The sequence below is a fragment of the Lithobates pipiens genome, unplaced genomic scaffold (genome assembly GCF_037356315.1).
Source record: "Lithobates pipiens isolate NorthernLeopardFrog02 unplaced genomic scaffold, aLitPip1_a1.2 Scaffold_19, whole genome shotgun sequence".
Lineage (NCBI taxonomy): Eukaryota > Metazoa > Chordata > Amphibia > Anura > Ranidae > Lithobates > Lithobates pipiens.
Window position 1 is genome coordinate 144776425 of NW_027507764.1, and position 22282 is coordinate 144798706.

The 22282-nt window shown below is 42.3% G+C and overlaps 1 protein-coding gene across 2 annotated transcripts in view; it reads right to left on the reverse strand.

The window, feature by feature from the left end:
• Positions 1 to 22282, reverse strand: part of SCRN1 (secernin 1) — a 61809-nt gene that overhangs the window by 17654 nt on the left and 21873 nt on the right. For both annotated transcript variants that reach the window (XM_077491364.1, XM_077491365.1), the window contains 4 exons: positions 19646 to 19805; positions 11733 to 11914; positions 7267 to 7463; positions 2431 to 2622 (listed from right to left, as the gene is read on the reverse strand). In XM_077491364.1, coding sequence (XP_077347490.1) covers positions 2431 to 2622; positions 7267 to 7463; positions 11733 to 11914; positions 19646 to 19805 — 731 coding nt within the window. The remainder of the gene's footprint in view (positions 1 to 2430; positions 2623 to 7266; positions 7464 to 11732; positions 11915 to 19645; positions 19806 to 22282) is intronic.

Below are 22282 nucleotides of genomic sequence, written 5' to 3' on the forward strand. Positions count from 1 at the left end.
GTGTGGCAGGCTACGTGGCAAGTGGCAATCCGCAATGTGTGGCAGACTACGTGGCAAGTGGCAATCCACAATGTGTGGCAGACTACGTGGCAAGTGGCAATCCGCAATGTGTGGCAGGCAACGTGGCAAGTGACAATCCGCAATGTGTGGCAGGTGACGTGACAAGTGACAATCCGCAATGTGTGGCAGGCTACGTGGCAAGTGGCAATCCGCAATGTGTGGCAGGCAACGTGGCAAGTGACAATCCGCAATGTGTGGCAGGTGACATGGCAAGTGGCAATCCGCAATGTGTGGCAGGCTACATGGCAAGTGGCAATCCGCAATGTGTGGCAGGCAACATTGTGGCAAGTGACAATCCGCAATGTGTGGCAGGTGACGTGGCAAGTGGCAATCCGCAATGTGTGGCAGGCTACGTGGCAAGTGGCAATCCGCAATGTGTGGCAGGCAACGTGGCAAGTGACAATCCGCAATGTGTGGCAGGTGACGTGGCAAGTGACAATCCCCAATGTGTGGCAGGTGACGTGGCAAGTGGCAATCCGCAATGTGTGTCAGGCAACATGGCAAGTGACAATCCGCAATGTGTGGCAGGTGACGTGGCAAGTGGCAATCCGCAATGTGTGGCAGGCTACGTGGCAATCCGCATCTGGTAGGAGGCGACGTGGCAAGTGACAATCCGCAATGTGTGGCAGGTGACGTGGCAAGTGACAATCCGCAATGTGTGGCAGGTGACGTGGCAAGTGACAATCCACATTTGGTGGCAGGCGACATGGCAAGTGACATCCTCAGGGCTCCCACTGATTCTGCATTATGGTGAGTTGAACCATTTAATTTTATATTACAATGTATTAATAGAAATAATACGCTTCAATCATCCTGACACCATAACAACCATGGTGCCGTAATGATTGAAGCGCAAATACCAGCCATTTCCCATATAAATTGCCCCCAAAAAAACATATTTTATAGCAGTGCCCCTCCCGAGATTAGACTCTGGATCCGCCCCTGGTCCAAACACAACACAAGGATGTCATCACATGCCTGACGAAGAGGTCCTCCGAAACGTTGCACTCTCCTTGTGTTGTGAATGTGATCATGCAATAAATTACCCGTTTGGATGCTATTTATGTTGTTCCATGATGTGCTGGCAAATATCTTCACTGTGACTTGAACCAGTAATTCGAGAGCTCATCCAGGAATGTGTGCGATGAGAATATGAAGTAAAATGGAGCAATGTCCCACTGTCTCTCATTCCTCCTCATTCGTCCCTCATTTTGGTCTGATCTATAAAGATGTATATAAAACATTTTTATCTGTCAAAAAGTGTTTCCCAGTGCTAAACCTTTCAATCTAAATTGCTGCACTTGTAAATTCCAAAAGCCAATATAAAGGAATAGTAGTTGTAAAAAAGCACTTGTGGGTTTAACCAATCTTGTTTTTTAGTATAATGCTCCTTTAAGGGGGTGTGGCAAGGGGTGTGTCCTATGCCTGCATACTTTTGCTGATAGGTGCCCCTCATTCCCATCTCAAAACGTTGGGAGGTATGGTACATCGATCACTTCAGCAAATTGCACTGTTTTTTGTATTTAAAGAAGTAGGGCAAATGTTCTTTGCAACGTACGTTTGCCTTACCCTGCATATGTGCAAATTTTATACATTATTTAATTAACTGTGATCTGCCTCAAGAGTAAAATGTGACAAATCAGATGCAGCAAGTAATGACAGCAATTTGGAGAGTTAAAAAAAAAAACAGTGTTGGGCTTTACGATGGCTTAGTGGTTAGCACTTCTGCCTTGCAGCACTATGTTTTCCATATTAAATCCCAGTCCAGATACTTGTTTGTTCTCCTTGTGCTTGCATAGCTTTCCTCCCACACTACAGAACATGCTGGTAGGTTAAGTGGTTCCTGTCTAAACTGGCTCTAGTGTGCATGTAAGATAAGGACCTTTGATAGTAAGCTCTTTGAGGACAGGGATGTAAATGAGTGAAAAGTATGTAAAGTGATGTGCAACTTGTCAGTGCTATAAAAATACCTGTAAAAATAAAATCAATATGAGAATTCCAGCAGGACATCATTTCTTTATCTTAGTATTGCTTTGTATATGTTCTATGTGCACAGCACCATCTAGTGGCAAAGAGCAAATGATTCAGTTCTGCATGGAGATGTGTGTGTTAGTTTTTATTCTTTTGCATCCCAGGGACTGTTCAAGTAATGTGAACCCCAATGTGCAAGGTGCAGTAATCCAGAACAACCAATCAGACTTCACATTTTGGTGATGTGATCATTAAGCTGAAATTGGATTAGCTTCTATGTGCAAGTTCACTTTGCATATTACCATTGCTATTCAAAGCGTGTTTATGAAGTCCTTATGAACTAATAGAATATCTATGATATGTAAGATTAGAATCCATTCTAGACAAGAAAATGTTTACCTTCCTCGTTCTCTAAGGTCTCCTTCCCTGAACAATGGTCTCCAATGTCACCTTCTGAAAAGGTTTCAGAGAAGTCAAATTCTTTATCTTCACTCCACCATCCCTGGCTTTGAGCATAATTCCGAAGCTCTGGGTGTTCCAGATCTAGCTGCGTCTTTAGTGATAAATGATTGCAGATACATCTCACACCATCTATATGACAAGAAGAGATTCAAAATAAATAAATGAATAAAAAGTTGCATAATTTGGGGCATAATTACCAAGCAGTGAATGTGACTTTCACCAGACATTCGCTGGTGGTGAATCACTCATTTCAAACGCATACACCTGGACTGAACGACAGTGATTGTCAGAATCACTGCTTAATAAATATGCCCCATACTGTTTTACATCAAAAGATTTCTGAGGTTGTCTTGTTAAGTCTCAGTGTTGTAGCTTTCAGTGCTAAAAAGATTTAGATACTGACCCTAAAGCCCTGATCTCTAACCCAACCTGATCCAACATTTAACATTGACTTTTAACCGTAACTATAAAAGTGCAGCTAAATCCGTATACAATAATTTAATATATTGCAGCTTATCAAACTTCATATGTGGTGGCTGCATTCGTTTTCTTTTCTTTTTTTATGACTTTTGTACACACGGTCGGACATTCCGACAAAATCCATCTGATTTTGTCCAACAGATTTTGTCCGAAACTGGTGTTGCATACACACGGTCGGACAAAGTTGTCGGAAAATCCGATCGTTCGGAACTTGTTGACATTATTTAGTTACGACGGGACTACGTTCAGGCTAGTAGCCAATAGCTTTGGTCTCTTAATTTGATCTGAGCATGCGTGGCACTTTGTCCGATCGGAATTCTCTACAAACGGTCGGATATTCCAATGGAAACAGTCCAATGGAGCCCACACATGGTCGGATTATCCGACAACACGGTCCAATCGGACATTTTCCGTCAGAATGTCCGACCGTGTGTACAAGGGCTTAAGGCCTTATGCACACAGGCGTTCGATTTTCTCCTCTAAACACCTATTACTCCTGCATGTGCGTTTGGACGCATTTAGGCGTTTAAGCGATAATGGATTCCATTGGCTAGAATATTCATTTATTAATTCATATTAATTTTATTTAAACACTCAAGTGCTAATCGTGCCATGCTTTTAAGCATATGCATTTACTTGTGTCACTCATTTTCTCTGTTTAAAAGCTCCTCTCCTGAACACACAGGTGATGGGGTCTTTTTTCAGCCTGTAAATGCTCATCTTCTAATTCACCTGTAAATGCCTATGTGTGCATGGACACATAGGCCAACATTGAGGTGCATTTACAGGCTGGAAAAAAACTGCAACACTTATAAAGGAGGCCCTGTGTGCATAAGGCCTTATTACTACTTGTTAATTCTGCGAATAACGCACTTTGTGTTTTATAGTGGCTGCACTCATTCTTCCACTGTATCTATGGAAGTAGGAGTGGCGGGTAAAGGGGTAGTATGTGGTGCTAGGGATAGGTTCACTTTAACCCTTAATGTACACCTATCACTACAAGACAAATGCCAGTTTTTGGCTGATATGTTACAGCTCACTCAAAACAGAATCACATCAGATGCTTTGTAAAACTCACTTCAAGTGATACGTCAAGTGAACTGCAAGTACTTCAAGTGAACACACACTGTTTAATTTACATCGTCCCTTCTATTTCTGTATAAAGAGAAGAGAGGTTCCCACCATGTCAAAAAGTTAGTGCATAGGCCACATCCCTGAGTATATAGAACAAAAGGGATATCCCCCATTGGATAGGACTTTAAAGGCCACAGACACTAAAATGCATAAAAAAAGATTCATTACATAAAAAAATAAAAATACCAGATCAAAACAAATGATCAAACATAAAAAGAGACACCTAGTGTCTACATACATGTGACAAACATACCAAACAAAATATAACAGTACATAAAAATGACACTAGTACTCTCCAGTGGATGGTAATCCCTGGTACCCGACGCGTTTCCAGTTTAACACCTTAGTCAGGGGTAGAGAGTTACTGGAAACGTGTTAGGTCCCTGGGATTACCATCCACTGGAGAGTACTAGTGTCATTTTTATGCTTTGTTATATTTTGCTGTTTGGTATGTTTGTCACATGTATGTAGACACTAGGCGTCTCTTTTTATGTTTGATCATTTGTTTTGATCTGGTATTTTTCTTTTTCATGTAATAAATCTTTTACAGCTGTCACATGACAGCTCTTTCCCCGCCTGTCTGCAGGGAAACATAAGCAGGAGGAACTTCTAGTCCTCTGCTGCTGGTCACATGTTCAAAATAAAGAAAAAGCTGTTGGAATACAGAGTAAAAATAAATAATGAATATCAATAAATTGTTTTAAATTGTCATACAAATATATATTGAAATCAAATCTTTGTTTATTTTTTGGCAATAACATGATGTGGGTGGATTTCTACGAGTCACAGACTGTGTGACGCCCCTCCAGCCTGTGTCTTAGAATAAGAGGGAGGTAAAGTCTCCATTAACCTACATGTAATATTACACCTCCATTGTGTTTAGCTGGTTAGTGGGCATGGAGGAGGAGGGAGGGAGGGAGCTGTCATTTAGCACTGTTTATACACCCACATGTGTGACTCTATAGTCACATGGGCTGCTCAGATATGATAGGGAGGAAATGCTCAGTATAGAAACTCACTGAAAACTGAGCATGTGCAGAGCTTCCAACATTACTCTGCAAAATCCATGGCTGAATTGGGGACATGAACAAAAGGTGGAGATAGGGAGCAGCAGAATCAACCAGGATTTTTCCAGAAAACAGAAAATGAATCTCATAGTGACTGAGTATTACATGAACAGCATGTAATACAGCATTTATTAATAGTTTTTTATGATTGGGTTTAGCGACACTTTAATTGACTTTGCAAGGGATACATAAAAGGTGTTTTATATATTTGCATTGTATTCTTTAAAGGGATATTGTAATAAAATAACACTCATTCATATCAGAACACAATGAGCTGCAGCCCTTTTAATATTACTGGGCTACAACTCGCCTCAGAACATGAAAATATAGGGGCAGTTTGGTTTAATTATTTGTTTGCAGCACAACACAGAGGGCATCATGCGTTGTGCTGCACTGCAGTGCATTTTGGAGGTGCGATGAGGTTCTATTCCCAATGAATGGCACCACAGAAAACCAATGCAGGTAACATGCATTACCACGCATTATCATAACGCGATTGGTGTGACTGGTTCCCTTCTGCCATTAAATGTCCAGGTTTGGTCATGAGGTTTAGAAACACGTGCAAACAGATGAACGCACATGTCACTTTGCTGTGCCTAGGTGATCTGTGACAGATATAGCCATTTAGAATGCTAAAAATAGTATATGAATGTGAGTTAGGGACCTTAGATTGTAAGTTCCTTGAGGGTAGGGGCCGATGTGAATTTACAATGTATATGTAAAGCGCTGCGTAAATCGATGGCGCTATATAATTACCCTAAATAATAAAATGAAGAGGCAGAAGCTGGAAGACTACAACACTTTCAGTGTTATCCCTGACAAGGTATAATTTCCCTAAACACCGCACTGTCATGAAATTTGCCTCTTAGGCCCCTTTCACACAGGCACCGTCAGTTTAGCCACGTTAAAAATGTGTCAGTTCTTATCCTTTGCTTCATCCATCTTCTGTTACGTTAATCTCCATTTTTATCCGTCTTCCATTCCGTTAATATCCGTTTTCATCCGTTAATGTAAACCAGCCTTTCTCAACCTTTTCAACACAGTCTCGGGGAACCCCTGCTAAAAATTAGAAGTCTACAACTCATGATACATTAGCTTGATGGTCAATGGGAGGAATGGTCCTTATACTTGTGGTCATGGGGAACAATTACCTCCTTATAGATAGCTAAAAATAATAATAGTGTCACTGGGAACTTCAAGAGGCAGAAATGGCCCAATGCTGAAGGAACCCCTAGCAACCTCTGGAGGAACCCTAGGATTCCACGTAACCCTGGTTGAAAATCACTGATGTAAACGTTTACATCCGTTTTTTCATCCGTTTTTGTATTTGTTTTGATCCGTTTAAAGCAGTTTCTGTGCCTTTAAGGAAATTACCCAGAAAGCATTGCTCCTCTCAAAATTATTTCTTCACTGATCGGAAGTTGACGGGCATTGTCCGTTAAAGTCAGTTAATATCCATTTTCACAGATCTGGACGTAGCCTTGTACTTTAAAAAAAAAAATGGATAAAAACGGAAGCGGAGGTTAAGGCCCCTTTCACACTGGGGCAGTGCGGGTGTTGGCGGTGCTTTAGCAGTGCTATTAGGCCGCTAGCGGGGTGGTTTTAACCCCCACTAGTGGGCAAAAAAGGGTTAAAACCACCCGCAAAGCGCCGCTGCAGGTATAGCCACGTTGCCCCATTAATTTCAATGGGTAGGAGCGGTTTAGGAGCGGTGAATACACCGCTCCTTCACTGCTCCAAAGATGCTGCTAGCAGGACTTTTTTTACCGTCCTGCTAGCGCACTGCTCCAGTGTGAGTGAAAGAAGCAGCGTTTTTTCAGGCGCTATACAGCCGCTATTTTTAGCACTGTAGCACCTGTAAAACGCCTCAGTGTGAAAGGGGTCTAACAGATGGTAACGCATGGTCATCCGTTTGCCCACATGAATGTATCGTCGTCCGTCCGTGTGAAAGGGGCCTTATTTGTGAAAAGAAACGTGAATTCTTAGAGCCATAGTAGTCTTTATTGAACAGGTTTTAAACCAGAAATGAAATGACTATGTCTAATGCATAAACAAAAGATGTTAACATATTAGTAGATCAAGGCTCACTAACCTGTAATTTTTTCAGCAGCCCAAAATTTCCCCACCGTCTCCAGTAACCAGGCCTCTGACCTATCCACAATGAGAAAGGCACTTTGGAACCCCTGATCACCGGCCTGGAAGTAGCTTCCCCCCTGACCGTGCTCCTCTAGTAAAGACACTATTACTTGAAGAGCCTCTTTGGCATTTGTTCCACGTTCAAGGCCAAGTCTAAAAAACAAACAAAAAAAAAACAATAAATGACAGTATAAGAAACTAGCTAAATCAAAGTATCTCTAAAACCCAAACGTTTTTGTTAGAGTAGGGAATAATTGAACCCCTGTTTTTTTTTGTTATTTTTTGCCATTGTGTCCCATTGGACACTAACACTGTATTTTTTTCTTAAGATGGTTGTAAACATCAGACATGAAATATGAACAAAGCATATCCCTCCATAGTGTGTACAGTACTTGTCTCAATCCACAGCACTACAGTAAGTCATTTCTGTCTGCTACCTTCTTCTACTGCTATCTAAATGAATTACCTCTGTACTTCTGACAAGTTTTCCTGAGAAAAAAAAGTTGACAGGGGAGGGAGTTCCAGCACACAGCATGTTTCTGTCAGCTCTGTTCCTGTGTGGGGGTCTGCCCCTTCCCCGTAATCAGCTCTCACTGTACAGTACAACTTCAGTGCCCCCCCCCCCCCCCCCCCCACGTTCTGAAAACGTAGACAAGCTGTATAAATTCTTTGAATGGCTGTAGAATAAAGAAGACTGCAGATAAACAGGTACCACTTATGTAGAAGAATCTGTTTAATCTCTGTGTACCAATAGGAAAAATTTCCCCATGGGGTTTTGAGTTGCAGCAACGAGATACAAAATTTGGAAAAGATATCATTTTATTTAGAAAAAATTGTTACATCAAAGAGACATTTGTTTGGGTTAAAACACGAGCTCTGTGGGTAAGGCTAATACATGTGCATAAAAATTACAGCCATTGAGTACAAAAGAGAAAAACATAGCATGCTATAAGTATGTAAATCATACTGAGGAACCTGACGCATTTCAACCTTTAACAGTAGAGGTCTTCTTCTGGGGGAGCAAGCAAAATATATATATATATAATATGTACTCTATTTCTGGCAGCTCTTGGGTACAGTGATAAGGAGGTTTCTTTCAGCCGCAGTTGGTAAATATACTTGAACCATTTATAACACGTGTCAAAATCAATATGTTATTTGCTTGTTGACATTTTGGTTTCTAAATGACTCTATTCTTATATATATACTCTCTTTCTATAGAGTTTTTTGCTTGCTTCCCCAGAAGAAGACCTCTACTGTTAAAGGTTGAAACGCATCAGGTTTCTCAGTATGATTTACATACTTATATCATGCTATGTTTTTCTCTTTTGTACTCAATGGCTGTAATTTTTATGTACAATGCATTAGCCTTACCCATAGAGCTCATGTTTTAACCCAAATAAATGTCTCTTTGATGGAACTTTTTTCTAAATAAAATGATATCTTTTCCAATTTTGTATCTCGTTGTTGCAAAATCCCATGGGGAACTTTTTCCTATTGATGCCTCACCAACAGTATTGTTTTTAAATTTTTCTAATCTCTGTGTATCACCTGAGGTTAGTCACTTCACTGGGTGTATGTAAGGCTTTACAACCACTTTAAAGGGGTTGTAAAGGCAGAAGGTTTTTTAATCTTAATGCATTACGATAAAAAGCCTTCTGTGTCCAGCAGCCCCCCTCATCCCCCCAACACTTGCCTGAGGTCCCTCTCTGCCCAGCAATGTCCACGAGCTGTGCAAGATTCTCCTTCCTGATTGGCTGAGACACAGCAGGGGCGCCATTGGCTCCCGCTGCGGTTAAAGTCAGCTATCCAATCAGGGAAGAGAGGTGGATGGGGCCGGGTCGAGGCTCTGTGTCTGAATGGACACAGGGAGCTGTTGCTCACCTTGGGTGCCCCCAGGATCACAGAAGAGAGACCCAAGAAGAGGACGAACTGGGCTCCTCTGTGCAAACCCACTGCAACAGAGCAGGCAAGTATAACAATTTTAATATTTTTATAGCAACAAAAATGAGACTTTACAATCATTTTTTTTTATTTACTTACCTTTCTTGTTTCCTCTTCCTTGTTTCCCTGAAGGCACTGATGACGTAGCCCCGGCCACACTGATGCCCCCCGGGAAGGCAACATCATCAGTGCCTTCAGGAAGATTTTTTACCTAATCTGCAAGATCTCACAGCATTGTCCTACTGTGCATGCACAAGATGGACAGTATGGAGAGTATGGACAGTATGATATCATAATAATCTTGGGGGATTATGACTAACATTATATGGTACATGCATGAGATGAGCCTAGAACTACAGTGCCAGCTGATCCCATAATTAATTTTTATAAGGTGGCTTGTGAGTGAGAGCACAGACAGCACCATGAAAAGGACAAAAGGAGAAAGCGAGGTAGCATAGAGGTGGGTAAGTGTACTTTAAGTTGTCTTTTTCCATAAAAGGTGGGGGAAATCCTCTTTAGGTTGGTTATGATTGGGTTACCACAATGGATACTTTCACTTTACTGTAAAGTGTGTTGGGGGCTATTTACAATGAATGGCACCACATTGCACCCAACTTAGAGCAGATGCATTGCTCTAACACTATGGCAACACAACTTAATGCAAGCATTTTAGAGTGAATGTATATGGTCACCAGAATAAATAAAGAGAATTAATCTTCCTAGAAGGGATACTGCAACAAAACTCTACAAGGGGTATAACTCTTTATCTATTTAATCCAAAACAAAAAAATGGCTTTAGATGTACTAAAGTCCCTCGGCCAGCAAATGTCCTCTTCGCTCTATGAGAGGGCAACTGTCTCTATATAGTGGTACAATAATACGCAGCCCCCACTTTGTCACAATTACAGTACGGCAAGCAAGATGCTGTGGAAACATTACAAAAATACACTAAATTACAGTGAAACAAATAACACTTATTCACTGCATTCGCACCTGAATGATTTGTAGCTTGAAGCAACAAAAAAAATCAATCGTTTTCAATGGTGTCTGTTCACACCTAAGCGCTCAAACATCTTAATCAAAGGCCTGTCACTCAAAAAAAGCACAGGAGAATATTTAGGGGTCTATTTATAATTTTTTTCACTCAAGATTCACACAACTCATTTCATACAATTAGAAAAATGTGTGAATACTTGGTGCTGTGAGTGAAGACAATTATAAATAGATTCCTTATTGTTTGATCGTCCCTGACTTGATTTTTTTGACTGACTCATTATATGGGAAGCTACAATTGGGCTTCAATGTCAGCTGAGAAAAACATACACCTATAGTATACACTGTACAAGTAGCATTCAGGGAAGATATAAAACCAAGATGGTGCATATATCATAAGTATATGGACACAAAAATGGCCCAGTAGAAATCCACTGGGACCACAACGCCCTACAAAGCAGCCTCCGAATTGCTGGGTGAAAACAAAATGGTAAAACCAAATGGTTAATGTGTGATGCCAAAGTAGCAGTATATAACCTCAAAAAGGAAATGTGATACCACAAATCAATATATAGTTAATACACAAATGGAACACATCATAAACCTAGGTAAAGATGCTGATGCTATAAATAAAATGTAGATGTACATAAAATAAAGCAGGAGTAGGCCCCCTTTTGAGTCTAGCGTGTCAAAAAAAAAACAAAAAACTGTAAAAATTCTGTAAAAAGTACCAGATATATATGTCTACTTCAAGAAAATTAATATTTATAAATAACCCTCTACATTTGTGTCAGGGACTACAATATTAAACCTCAACATTGGTGTCAGTGATTGCAATAATAATCCATATTATTGGAGTTAATGACCGCAATACAACGCCCAACACTGGAGTCCGTGACTGCAATATTAACCCCCAACATCGGAGTCAGTGCTTGCAATAATAATCCATATTATTGGAGTTCATGACCGCAATAAAACTCTCAACATCGGAGTCAGTGGCCACAATAAAAAAAAAACAACATTGGTGTCAGTTAATGCAATATTAACTTCCAATATTGGTGTCAGTGACTGCAATAATAACCCCAATATTGGTGTCAGTGACTGCAATAATAACCCCAATATTGGTGTCAGTGACTGCAATAATAACCCCAACACAGGTGTCAGTGACCACAATAACAACCTCAAATAATGGTGTCAGTGACTGTCAATAACCTGAACACTAATGTCTGTGACTGCAATATTAGCCGCAACATTTGTGTCAGTGACTGCAAAAAAAAAATGAGGGGATTGGACCCATTATCTACCCCTCCCTATCTACATGCTAAGTCCTGGTACTGTAATGTTAAAACGGTAGGATCTTCATGGGCCCTCCATGCAGTCAGAGAGTCCCAAAATAAAGTCTATCCATTTATTTATTTCAATGACATTCTAAATTGCCGCATACCAACATCTGCTCCAAAGTCCTAAAAAGCATAAGCCACTTACCTGACAAGATCCATTGGCAGCAATAACTTTGAGGCCTCAGCAGCCTGTCTTGTGGTAATGGCTACATTTCCAATGCAGACTCCATGTTCATTGGCTCCCATCTCAGCACCCCACATCCAAGCTGGTTTACTCAGTATTACAGAATGAGTTTGAGCAACCTGGTCAATTTCCAGGTATGTGCACTGGAAAATAACAATAAAATAGACTTTACAGATTTAGTTAACAAATGATAACATGCTCTGTGGCCTATATTTTTATTGGGATGAAAAGCCACAATTGTAATCTCTGTGCCCCGTGCATAATGCCTTGTATATACCACTGAATGGAATCACAGTTAATACAGGTTTACGGCAAAGTCCTAATGCATTGTGAGTCTTTTCTCTTTTATGGCTTTTGCAGACATGATCACATGACATGCTAAGCTGGATGGGTTTAAATCCCCGGGAAAAAAAGTCTCCCTTAATAGATGGTGGATAGAGGCAAAGAGCAGTACAAATGTAAGTTATGGTTATAACAAAGAAATATTATGCAGTTTAGATGCAAATAGAATCTAATAGCGGCTTACATAAAATAAGCATGCATAACATTTTATTTAGTATACTAGGAGTTTAATGAAATTCTATGAATAGAATACATTTTAGATGAAGGTATATTGAAGTATATCTAAAGGTATCTATATGGCAGTCTACTCTAAACAGTGCCCAAATCCAGTTACAATGTAATGAGTGTTTCAGTAAACAAAGGCAGTGATGTCAATCCAGAAAGCAGTAGTCAGACACATCCTACATGGTGACAATGCTGCTCTGAATTCAGGAGCAGTGCAGAAGTGTTGCCACCCCATTACAGGGAGCTGTGTGGCACTGGCAGAGTGCAGTGGAGATGTGCTTACAATTAAGTGTTGTACAACGGGCCATAATCACACTTTTATTGTCGGAATAAAATTTTGCAAACACGAGAGACCTTAAGCTGACTCAACCCACTAAATATCATTATAGCTTACCCCTGTCTCAGTCTATTTCCAGCCAAAAGATCTAATAACATAAAACAGCAGATTTTACCTTGCTGTATGGAAGTTGTAGTATATTATGAACATGAATATTTCCACATATATATATATATATATATAAGTATACAGTGTCTTACAAAAGTGAGTACACCCCTCACATTTTTGTAAATATTTTATGATATCTTTTTATGTGACAACATTGAAGAATTTACACTTTGCTACAATGTAAAGTAGTGAGTGTACAGCTTGTATAACATTGTAAATTTGCTGTCCCCTCAAAATAACTCAACACACAGCCCTTAATGTCTAAACCAAAAATTTCCAAATTGGGTCCAATTACCCATTTTCCCTCCTTGGTGTCATCTGACTCGTTAGTGTTAAAATGTTGCAGGTGTGTTAAATTTGGTGTTATCACTCTCACTCTCTCATACTGGTCACTGGAAGTTCAACATGGCACCTATTGGCAAAGAACTCTCTCAAGATCTGAAAAAAATAATTGTTGCTCTACATAAAGATAGCCTAGGTTATAGGAAGATTGCAAAGACCCTGAAACTGAGCTGCAGCATGGTGGCTAGGACCATACAGCAGTTTAACAGGATAAGTTCAATCTCAGAGCAAGCCTCGACATGGTCGACCAAAGAAGTTGGATGCACATGCTCAGCATCATATCCAGAGGTTGTCTTTGGGAAATAGACGTATGTCTAGTGCTGACAGCATTGCTGCAGAGGTTGAAGGGGTGCGGGGTCAGCCTGACAGTGCTCAGGCCATATGCCCCACACTGCATCAAATTGGTCTGCACGTCTGTCGTCCCAAAAGGAAGTCTCTTCTAAAGATGATTCACAAGAAAGCCCACAAACAGTTTGCTGAAGACAAGCAGACTAAGGACAGGTATTACTGCAAACCATGTCATGTGGTCTGATGAGACCAAGATAAACTTATTTGGTTCCGATGGTGTCAAGCATGTGTGGCAGCAACCAGGTGAGGAGTACAAAGACAAGTGTGTCTTGCCTACAGTCAAGCATGGTGGTGGTAGTGTCATGGTCTGGGACTGCATGAGTGCTGCCAGCACTGGGGAGCTACAGTTCATTGAGAGAACCATGCCAACATGTACTGTGACATACTGAAGCAGAGCATGATCCCCTTCGTTCGGAGACTGCGCCGCAGGGCAGTATTCCAACATGATAATGACCCCAAGCACACCTCCAAAATGACCACTGCTTTGCTAAAGAAGCTGAGGGTAAAGGTGATGGACTGGCCAAGCATATCTCCAGATCTAAACCCTTTTGAGCATCTATGGGGCATCCTCAAACAAAAGGTGGAGGAACGCAAGGTCTCTAACATCCACCAGCTTCATGATGTGAAGTTCTGGTGAATGCCATGCCCAAGAGGATCAACGCAGTGCTAGAAAATAATGGTGGCCACACAAAATATTGACACTTTGGGCCCAATTTGGACATGTTCACTTAGGGGTGTACTCACTTTTGTTGCCAGCGGTTTAGACAATAATGGCTATGTATTGAGTTATTTTGAGGGGACAGCAAATTTACACTGTTATACAAGCTGTACACCCACTACTTTACATTGTAGCAAAGTGTAATTTCTTCAGTGTTGTCACATGAAAAGATATAATAAAATATTTACAAAAATGTAAGGGATGTACTCACTTTTGTGAGATACTGTATATAGATATATATAGTATATTACAAAATCAATGCACAAACTAGTCATACAACACACAAAAATGTAACCTTTTAAAACTTACAATTTATTATGCCAAGGTTCCCACAAAAGAGTACAATAAATGAGAACTGCAATATGAGGACGGGTAAACCTGGCTGATCACATGACCAGTTAGCAATTCAGGTCAGGCTCACATTGTGACAAGCTACAGCATGAGTCCATTCATCAAACAGAGCACAATGTTCTCTTCCTTCTCCTACACATGCTTGGTTGTTCTTTGTGTAGGCAATGGAAAGTCAGAAATGTTTAAGTAATCACTGGGCAGGAATAAGCCAAACTGGTACACGTCAGTACATCCTGGAAAAGAAACGTCTTAACGGGAAGCTAAAGCAAGCAACATTTATCATTTTAGCTTTCCCTTTGTCTCCGAATAAAAATTGCGATGTTCAAAATGTTTTCAAGAAGAGAAGAAACCAGACACAAAGACAACACATAAGACTCAAATATTCAAGTCTCATGCACCTTGTTTCATTCCCCCACCACCATCTGGCATCATATTCCAGAACACAAAATCCCCCACTGAAGCAGGGGAAAGATCTGTCCATGACCACTATTAAAGATCTTTCCACCCAGTGACCCAGAACTAGTATTTCATTTCTTCAGGTTAAAACACCATCTTTTTTTAATGGGCCAGGGCCTTCGACAAAGCGATTTCTGCACCTAGGTTTTCAAGTGGTAATGAGACCCCTTTGGCCATTGCCAAATGAATCTGCTGGGATTTTTCATTATTGTTAGTTTATGAGGAACAAAGCTCAAGGACTGAGATTTCCTCCCTCCAACAGTTGGATAAGACTCCATGTACACATAAATCAAGGCCTTGAGATAAGGACAATGGGGGTTCTACGGCACTGGCTGCCCTACACGTTAGGCATCTTGGCCTTGATATCACTTTACCAACAGAGTAAATTGACTTCTGTACTTCTGTATTGATCAAAATTTGGCTGGTCCCTTCTGAACTGGTCGAATTCGACCCGTGTATGGCCAGCTTAAACCATTACATGACCACCCAAGCAGCATCTACCTGTAAACGAAGTATCAGTTTTGGGTCAGCTATAGTCTTTACATAAGACAAAAACAGAAAGATTAATTTTTTTTTTCATTGCCACTTCAGTGAACACTTTAGAGAGACTTGAATCAACTCTGGCGTTCATCGTTGTCCCTTCTCGTTTCAACATCATTGTAGCATTTATTACTTGCATATATATAGATTTATTTATTTTTTTGTCTTACTTTTACATTTCTGGGGCTACAAACGTGGCCACTTACAGTATAAAAGTATTTGCAGAATATTGTCCTTCCCACCCCAATTCCCCCCACCCACTACCCGCTTCCCTCCCTTAGGTCTCTCCAAATACCTAAAATCCAGCCTATTGAGGTCCTTTATCGTACTATCGTTCTTCTGTCATCCTTTCAATGTATCTCGATGATTTCTTATATTTTAGCCAATCTTCCCATCTTTTAACAAACCCTGCTTCTCCTATTTCTCTGCTATACTTCAATAGCTCTAGATTATAAATTTGATTTATTTTCCCAAACCAACTTTTCAGAGAGGGACTCTCTGGGTTTTTCCACTGACGGGGGGATTAAGCTCTTTGCTGCGTTTAGGAGACATGATATCAATGTTCTCTTGTATTGTTTTATGGACATGCTAACCCAGTGGAGCAGGCAAACCCTAGGCCCTTCTGGTATTTTAGTACCCAGGATTTCTTCGATTATTGATAGTACTCCTTTCCAGAATGTTTAATTGTAGGGCATGTCCACCATATGTGGAACATGGATCCTATTTCTGAGCATCCCCTCCAGCATAAATTAGAGGCCCCTCTGTGAAATTGGTGTAGTCTATCTGGGGTTAAGTACCGCCGTGCCATACACTTGTAGTTCATTTCCAGTAAGCTGGAAAGATGAATTTTATGATAGTATTCATAAGTGAAGGTTTATTGTGGCACACAAAGCCTCTTTTGCCGACACTCGACTCCCTCCCCATCAGCAGAGCAGTGCAGGGAAGTGTCAGTGAGACACTAAAGCATTCCAATTTCAGAATTTGCACACATATTGTAAAAGATGGTAGACAATGCTTGGTTCTCTAACTGTTGTAGATGCGATCGCCAGCTTTTGTGATGGGGAAGAGATCGGATGCAGTTCTGCTGGGGGGGGGGGGGGTGGTCCCTGTTTCCAAGAGGAGGAGGACGGTCATTGGCCACTGCTAAGGCCAATCACAGTCCTGCTAGCCCCGTCCACCATCTGGAGGAAGATGACTCGCTTGGTTGCCACTACCAATCTCAGAAAGAAGGGATTTCACTGTGACTGAGTAAAACAATGAGGTGGCAGTTTGTGGAATTACTGTTGAGCTTCTGGGAACTTTGTTGAAATTATTCCTGAACCCCGGCACTCTGTGTCCCTTTAAGTCAGAGCCAGTATTCAGTGCAATGAAAATCACACCTGACTTTTCCTGTTAAGCAGAGTGCCGCACTTTTGCTTCGCTGCGGGGGTCCAACTTGTGATCCTGCACACAGGCCCACTGCTTTCAGAAAATGCCCCTGATCTGAGCTCATCATTGCACATCCATTGCAGATGCTTGTATGTGACCTCACATACACGCACGTGGTCTGGATGCAAGAGTTGGATCAGCAGGATGAATGTGCCAGGACATGTAGATGTGCCTCATCTCTGCTTCCTTTCACCACTCTGCATATCATGCATGTCATAGATGAGAAGAGGGTACAGCGGTGGAGCAGATGAGCAGGAGGGTACAGTGGTGGGGAAAATCAGCAGGAGGGGTTCAGAGGTGGGGCAGATGAGCAGGAGGGTACAGCGGTGGTGTAGATGTGCTGGGGGGGTTCAGTGTTGGGCCAGATGAGCAAGGGGGGTTCAGTGCTGGGCCAGATGAGCAGGGGGGTTCACTGTTGGGCCAGATGAGCAGGGGGGTTCAGTGTTGGGCCAGATCAGCAGGGGGGTTCAGTGTTGGGCCAGATGAGCAGGAGGGTTCAGTGTTGGGCCACATGAGCAGGGGGGTTCAGTGTTGGGCCAGAAAAGCAGGGGGGTAGAGCAGTGGGGCAGATGTGAAAGGAGGTGTATTGGTGGGACAGATGAGCAGGGGGTTACAATGGTGGGGCAGTAGAGCAGGGGGAACAGAGGTGGGGCAGAAGAGCAAGTGGGTACAGAGGTGAGACAGATGTGCAGGAGGGCAGATGAGAAAGCGGGTTACAGTAGTGGGGGCAGATGAGCAGATGGGTTCAGTGTTAGGACAGATGAGAAGGTGATTCAGTAGTCAGAGACAGAAGAGTGTGGGCATATGATGGTGGAGCAGATGTGCAGGGAGGTACAGTGGTGGGGCAGCTGAGAAAAGGGGGTACCATTGATGGAGCAGGTGAACAGGAGGGTTATGGTAGTGGGACAGAAGACCAAGGGGGTACAGTGGTGGGGCAGATGTGCAGGAGGTACAGTGGTGGGAAGGAATGAGAAGGGGGTTCCACAGTGGGACAGAAAAGCAGGGGGGTACATTGATGGGGCAGATGAGCAGGTGGGTACAGAGGTGGGGCAGATGTGCAGGAGGTACAGTGGTGGGGCATATGAGAAAGGGGGTTACAGTGGTGGGGCAGATGAGCAGATAAGTTCAGTGTTAGGACAGGTGAGAAGATGGTTCAGCGGTGGAGCAGATGTGCAGTGAGGTACATTGGTGGGGCAGATGAGAAAGGGGGAACATTGGTGGAGCAGATGAGCAGGGGATTACAGTGGTGGGACAGAAGAGTGGGGTGGTACAGTGGTGCGACAGAAGAGCAGGCGGTTACAGTGGTTGGGCAGATGTGCAGGGAGTTACAGTGGTGGGGCAGCTATGCAGGGGGTTACAGTGGTGGGGCAGATGTGCAGGGGGTTACAGTGGTGGGGCAGCTGTGTAGGGGGTTACAGTGGTGAGGCAGATGAGCAGGGGGTTACAGTGGTGGGGCAGATGAGCAAGGGGTTACAGTGGAGGGACAAATGAGATGAGAAAGATGGTACATTACTGGGGCAGATGAGAAATGGGATACATTGGTGGGGCAGATGTACAGGGGTACAATGGTGGGACAGATGAGCAGGGGGTTACAATAGTGGGACAGATGAGCAGGGGGTTACAGTGGAGGGGCAGATCTGCAGGGTAGTACAGTGGTGGCTAAGATGAGCAGGGGGGTACAGTGGTGGGACAGATGTGCAGGGGGTTACAGTGGTGGAGCAGATTAGATGAGAAAGGGCGTACATTGGTGAGGCAGATGAGAAAGGGGGTACATTGGTGGGGCAGATGTGCAGGGTTGTAAAGTGGTGGGGCAGATGTGCAGGGTAGTACAGTGGTGAAACAGATTTGCAGGAGGGACAGCGATCTGAGGTGTGAAGGTGAATGAATTGGAGCTGATCTGAGGCGTGAGAGTGCAGGATGTTAATTTCTCACTACTAAGACCCCATTCACACCTGAGCGTTTTGTAGCTTGACGCCTGAAGCTACAAAACACTGGAGGGGAAAAAATCTATTATTCTCAATGGAGATGGTTCACATCTCCACTCCAAGTCGCCTGAAGCCCTACGCCTGAAGCTCAAACAAGTTCCGGACCCTTTTTTGTCGTGCAAATCGGGCTGATTTGGGCGTTTTTCTTCTTTTAACATTGGTGACCCTTTGCCCTGCACAAATTTGCGGCAAAACGCGGTAAAAAACGCAGTGAATCGCGGTAAAAAACGCGCAAAAACGCTTGAAAACGCTACGCTCAGGTGTGAATGCAGCCTAAAGTAGTTTACAGCATTTCACGAAAATCCTTTTCATGACTGAGAGTGTAAAGTTTACATTTTTTTGTTATAAAATCGTCACGCTCAATTTCTTTGAAAACATTTTTCGGCACACTGTGTTCAAAAGGTTACCGTACCCCTGATGTACAGAATATAAAGCGCTACATACAATGTTGGCCCTATATAAATACCTGTAATAACTAACAAAAATTTACATAAAATCTCAAATACTCTCAAATCACCCTGGTCTATATACAAAAACATAATGAAAAGGAAGTTAGTCTGGTAGAAAAAACAATACTGGTATCTGTATGATATATGTATACATATATACCTCACAGCCTGTGTGCATGTGACTTGTTCCCAGTTAATCGCAGTGCATAAGGACACATAATATGTTAATCCAGCCTTACCCTTACCTGAACTTTACTTCCAGGATCGTGGCCTTTGGATGGCACATACAGCACTTCTTGGACTTCATCTCTGGGCCGGGCAGAATTCTTCCCAAACAAAATGCAGCTGTTTTTTGTATGGGGTGGAAAGGCCACAAAACAAAAGCTTGGAGGTGCTTCAGTCATACTAAAGAAAAACAACATTACAGATTTTATAATCATTTGTGACAGGAGTAAAATATACATATATAAACCTTTTTACTGATTAGATTAAAATTACAAGTATTCCAGACAGCTCTCAACTAAAATGTAAACCTATCATTGTGGAAGTACAACCAAGTCACCTCCACAATATACCCGTGTTGCAACGCACGATAACACACTACCACGGGTCATGGCGTGCTGCTTCACAAAAAAGGGTACATGTCTTCGTTCAATGCTTTAGTGCATTGGCAGTGCATTCAAATGAATATGCTACCTTAAATTGGTTGTAAAGGCCTGACATTTTTGACCTTAATGCATTCCTTGCATTAAAGTGATATTAAAGGTTCAGATTTTTTTACATTAAAATAATAAACATGTTATACTTACTTGCTCTGTCCAGTAGTTTTGCACAGAGCAGCCCAGATTCTCCTCTTCTCAAGTCCCCCGCCAGTGCTCTTGACCCCCCCTCCTGCAGAGTGCCCCCAGAGCAAACAGCTTGCTCTGGGTCACCCGAGCAGGCTCGCTCCCAAGCCACTACTCTGCATGTCCATTTACACACAGAGCCATGGCTTGACCCCGCTCCTCTCTCTCCTCATTGGCTCACTGGCTACCATTGACAGCAGTGGAAGCCAATGACTGCTGTCTCAGCCATTGAGAAAGGAGAGTCCACAGAGAGCCGAGGCTCTTGTGCACCACGCTGGAGGAAGATTGGGCTCATGGAAGTACAAGGGGGGCCACTGAACAGAGAGGGTTTTTTACCTTCATGCATAAAATGCATGAAGGAAAAAAGCCCGGAGCCTTTAGAACCACTTTAAGGTAATTAGGGTAAAAAAAACTCAGTATTTCTATCGCCACAACCCCACCAAATACTTACCCCTGCAGCCTCACTCGATCCAGCATTGTTCCCAACTGTAGAGGTTCCCTCCTCTCTCCCTGCTTCACAGGACAAAGAGGCAGCAGCATTGGTTCCTGGTGCTGTCAATAAAATCCCATAAACAATGTGCAGGGGGTGGCATGAGCAGCCACACTGTGTGTGTCTATGGTGACATATGCCCCCACAGCACAAAGCTTGCTATGGGGTCACACACACAGAAGAGAAGGTTCAGGGCGGCTCTGTGCAATACCAATTCACAGAGCAGGTAAGCATACCATGTTTGTTATTCAAGGGGAAAAAAATAAGTCTTTACAACTGACCTCCCATTAAATAAAAATGAATAATATAAAATAGGAATGTTCACAATAAAAAATCATTAACTCGGAGTACAGTAAAAGACACTGGACTCGTATTCTTAGACAATGGCTTATTTGCAGCTACTCAGGTGATTGGTCACTGAAAAGTCCAAGAAACAAAAAAACAGCCATGGTGTAATGGGCTCTGATATGGGAAAGAAGGAACTCTGTCCCTAAGGGCATATGAAATGAGTTGCCTGATCCACCTAGCAATGTCTGAACGGGAAGCAGGATGCCCCCATACTGGGGCCCACATCCAGGGCAAAGAAGGCCTTGTGAATAGAGGCTGTGACTTCAGGTGAACCATGGCAGCACTGACTACATCTAGGGAATATAGGGTGATTTTCTTGTCATGTATTGGGGAAGGACTAAGGGAAGGCAAAGTCTTCAATGAGGTGAAAGGGAGAGAAAACCCCGGGAAGCAAGAATGGTTTTAAGATCAAAACCTCTTTGTCCTTGTCTAAAACGGGAAATGGCTCTTTACCAGAAAGAGCTGCCCACTCAGAAACACGGCTAACAGATATAATGGCTACCAGGAGGGCAACCTGACCCTAGGTCTTCCAAATGAATATCCTTAATTGGTTCAAAGGGAGGTCTCTGAAGTACCAGATTGAGACCTCAAGGTTAAACAAAAGGTTGAATTTGGGGATTCACAGTACCTTGAAAAAGTATTCATGTCCTTTGAAATTTTCCACATTTTGTCAGGTTACAACCAAAAATAGAAATTTATTTTATTGGGATTTTATGTGATGGACCAACACAAAGTGGGATTGTGAAGTGGAAGGAAAATTATAAATGGTTTTCAATTTTTTTTACAAATAAATATGTGAAAAGTGTGGCGTGCTTTTGTATTCAGCCCCCAGTTAGTACTTTGTAGAACCTCCTTTCACTGCAATTACAGCTGCAAGTCTTTTTGGGGATGTCTCTACCAGCTTTGCACATCTAGAGAGTGACATTTTTGCCCATTCTTCTTTCCAAATAGATCAAGCTCTGTTAGATGGAGAGTGTCTGTGAACAGCAATTTTCAAGTCTTGCCACAGATTCTCAATTGGATTTAGGTTTGGACTTTGACTGCCCCATTCTAACACATGAATATGCTTTGATCTAAACCATTCCCTTCCTCTGGCAATGTTTAGGGTCATTGTATTGCTGGAAGGTGAACCTCCTTCCCAGTCTCAAGTCTTTTGTAGACTCTAACAGGTTTTCTTCTAAGATTACCCTGTATTTGGC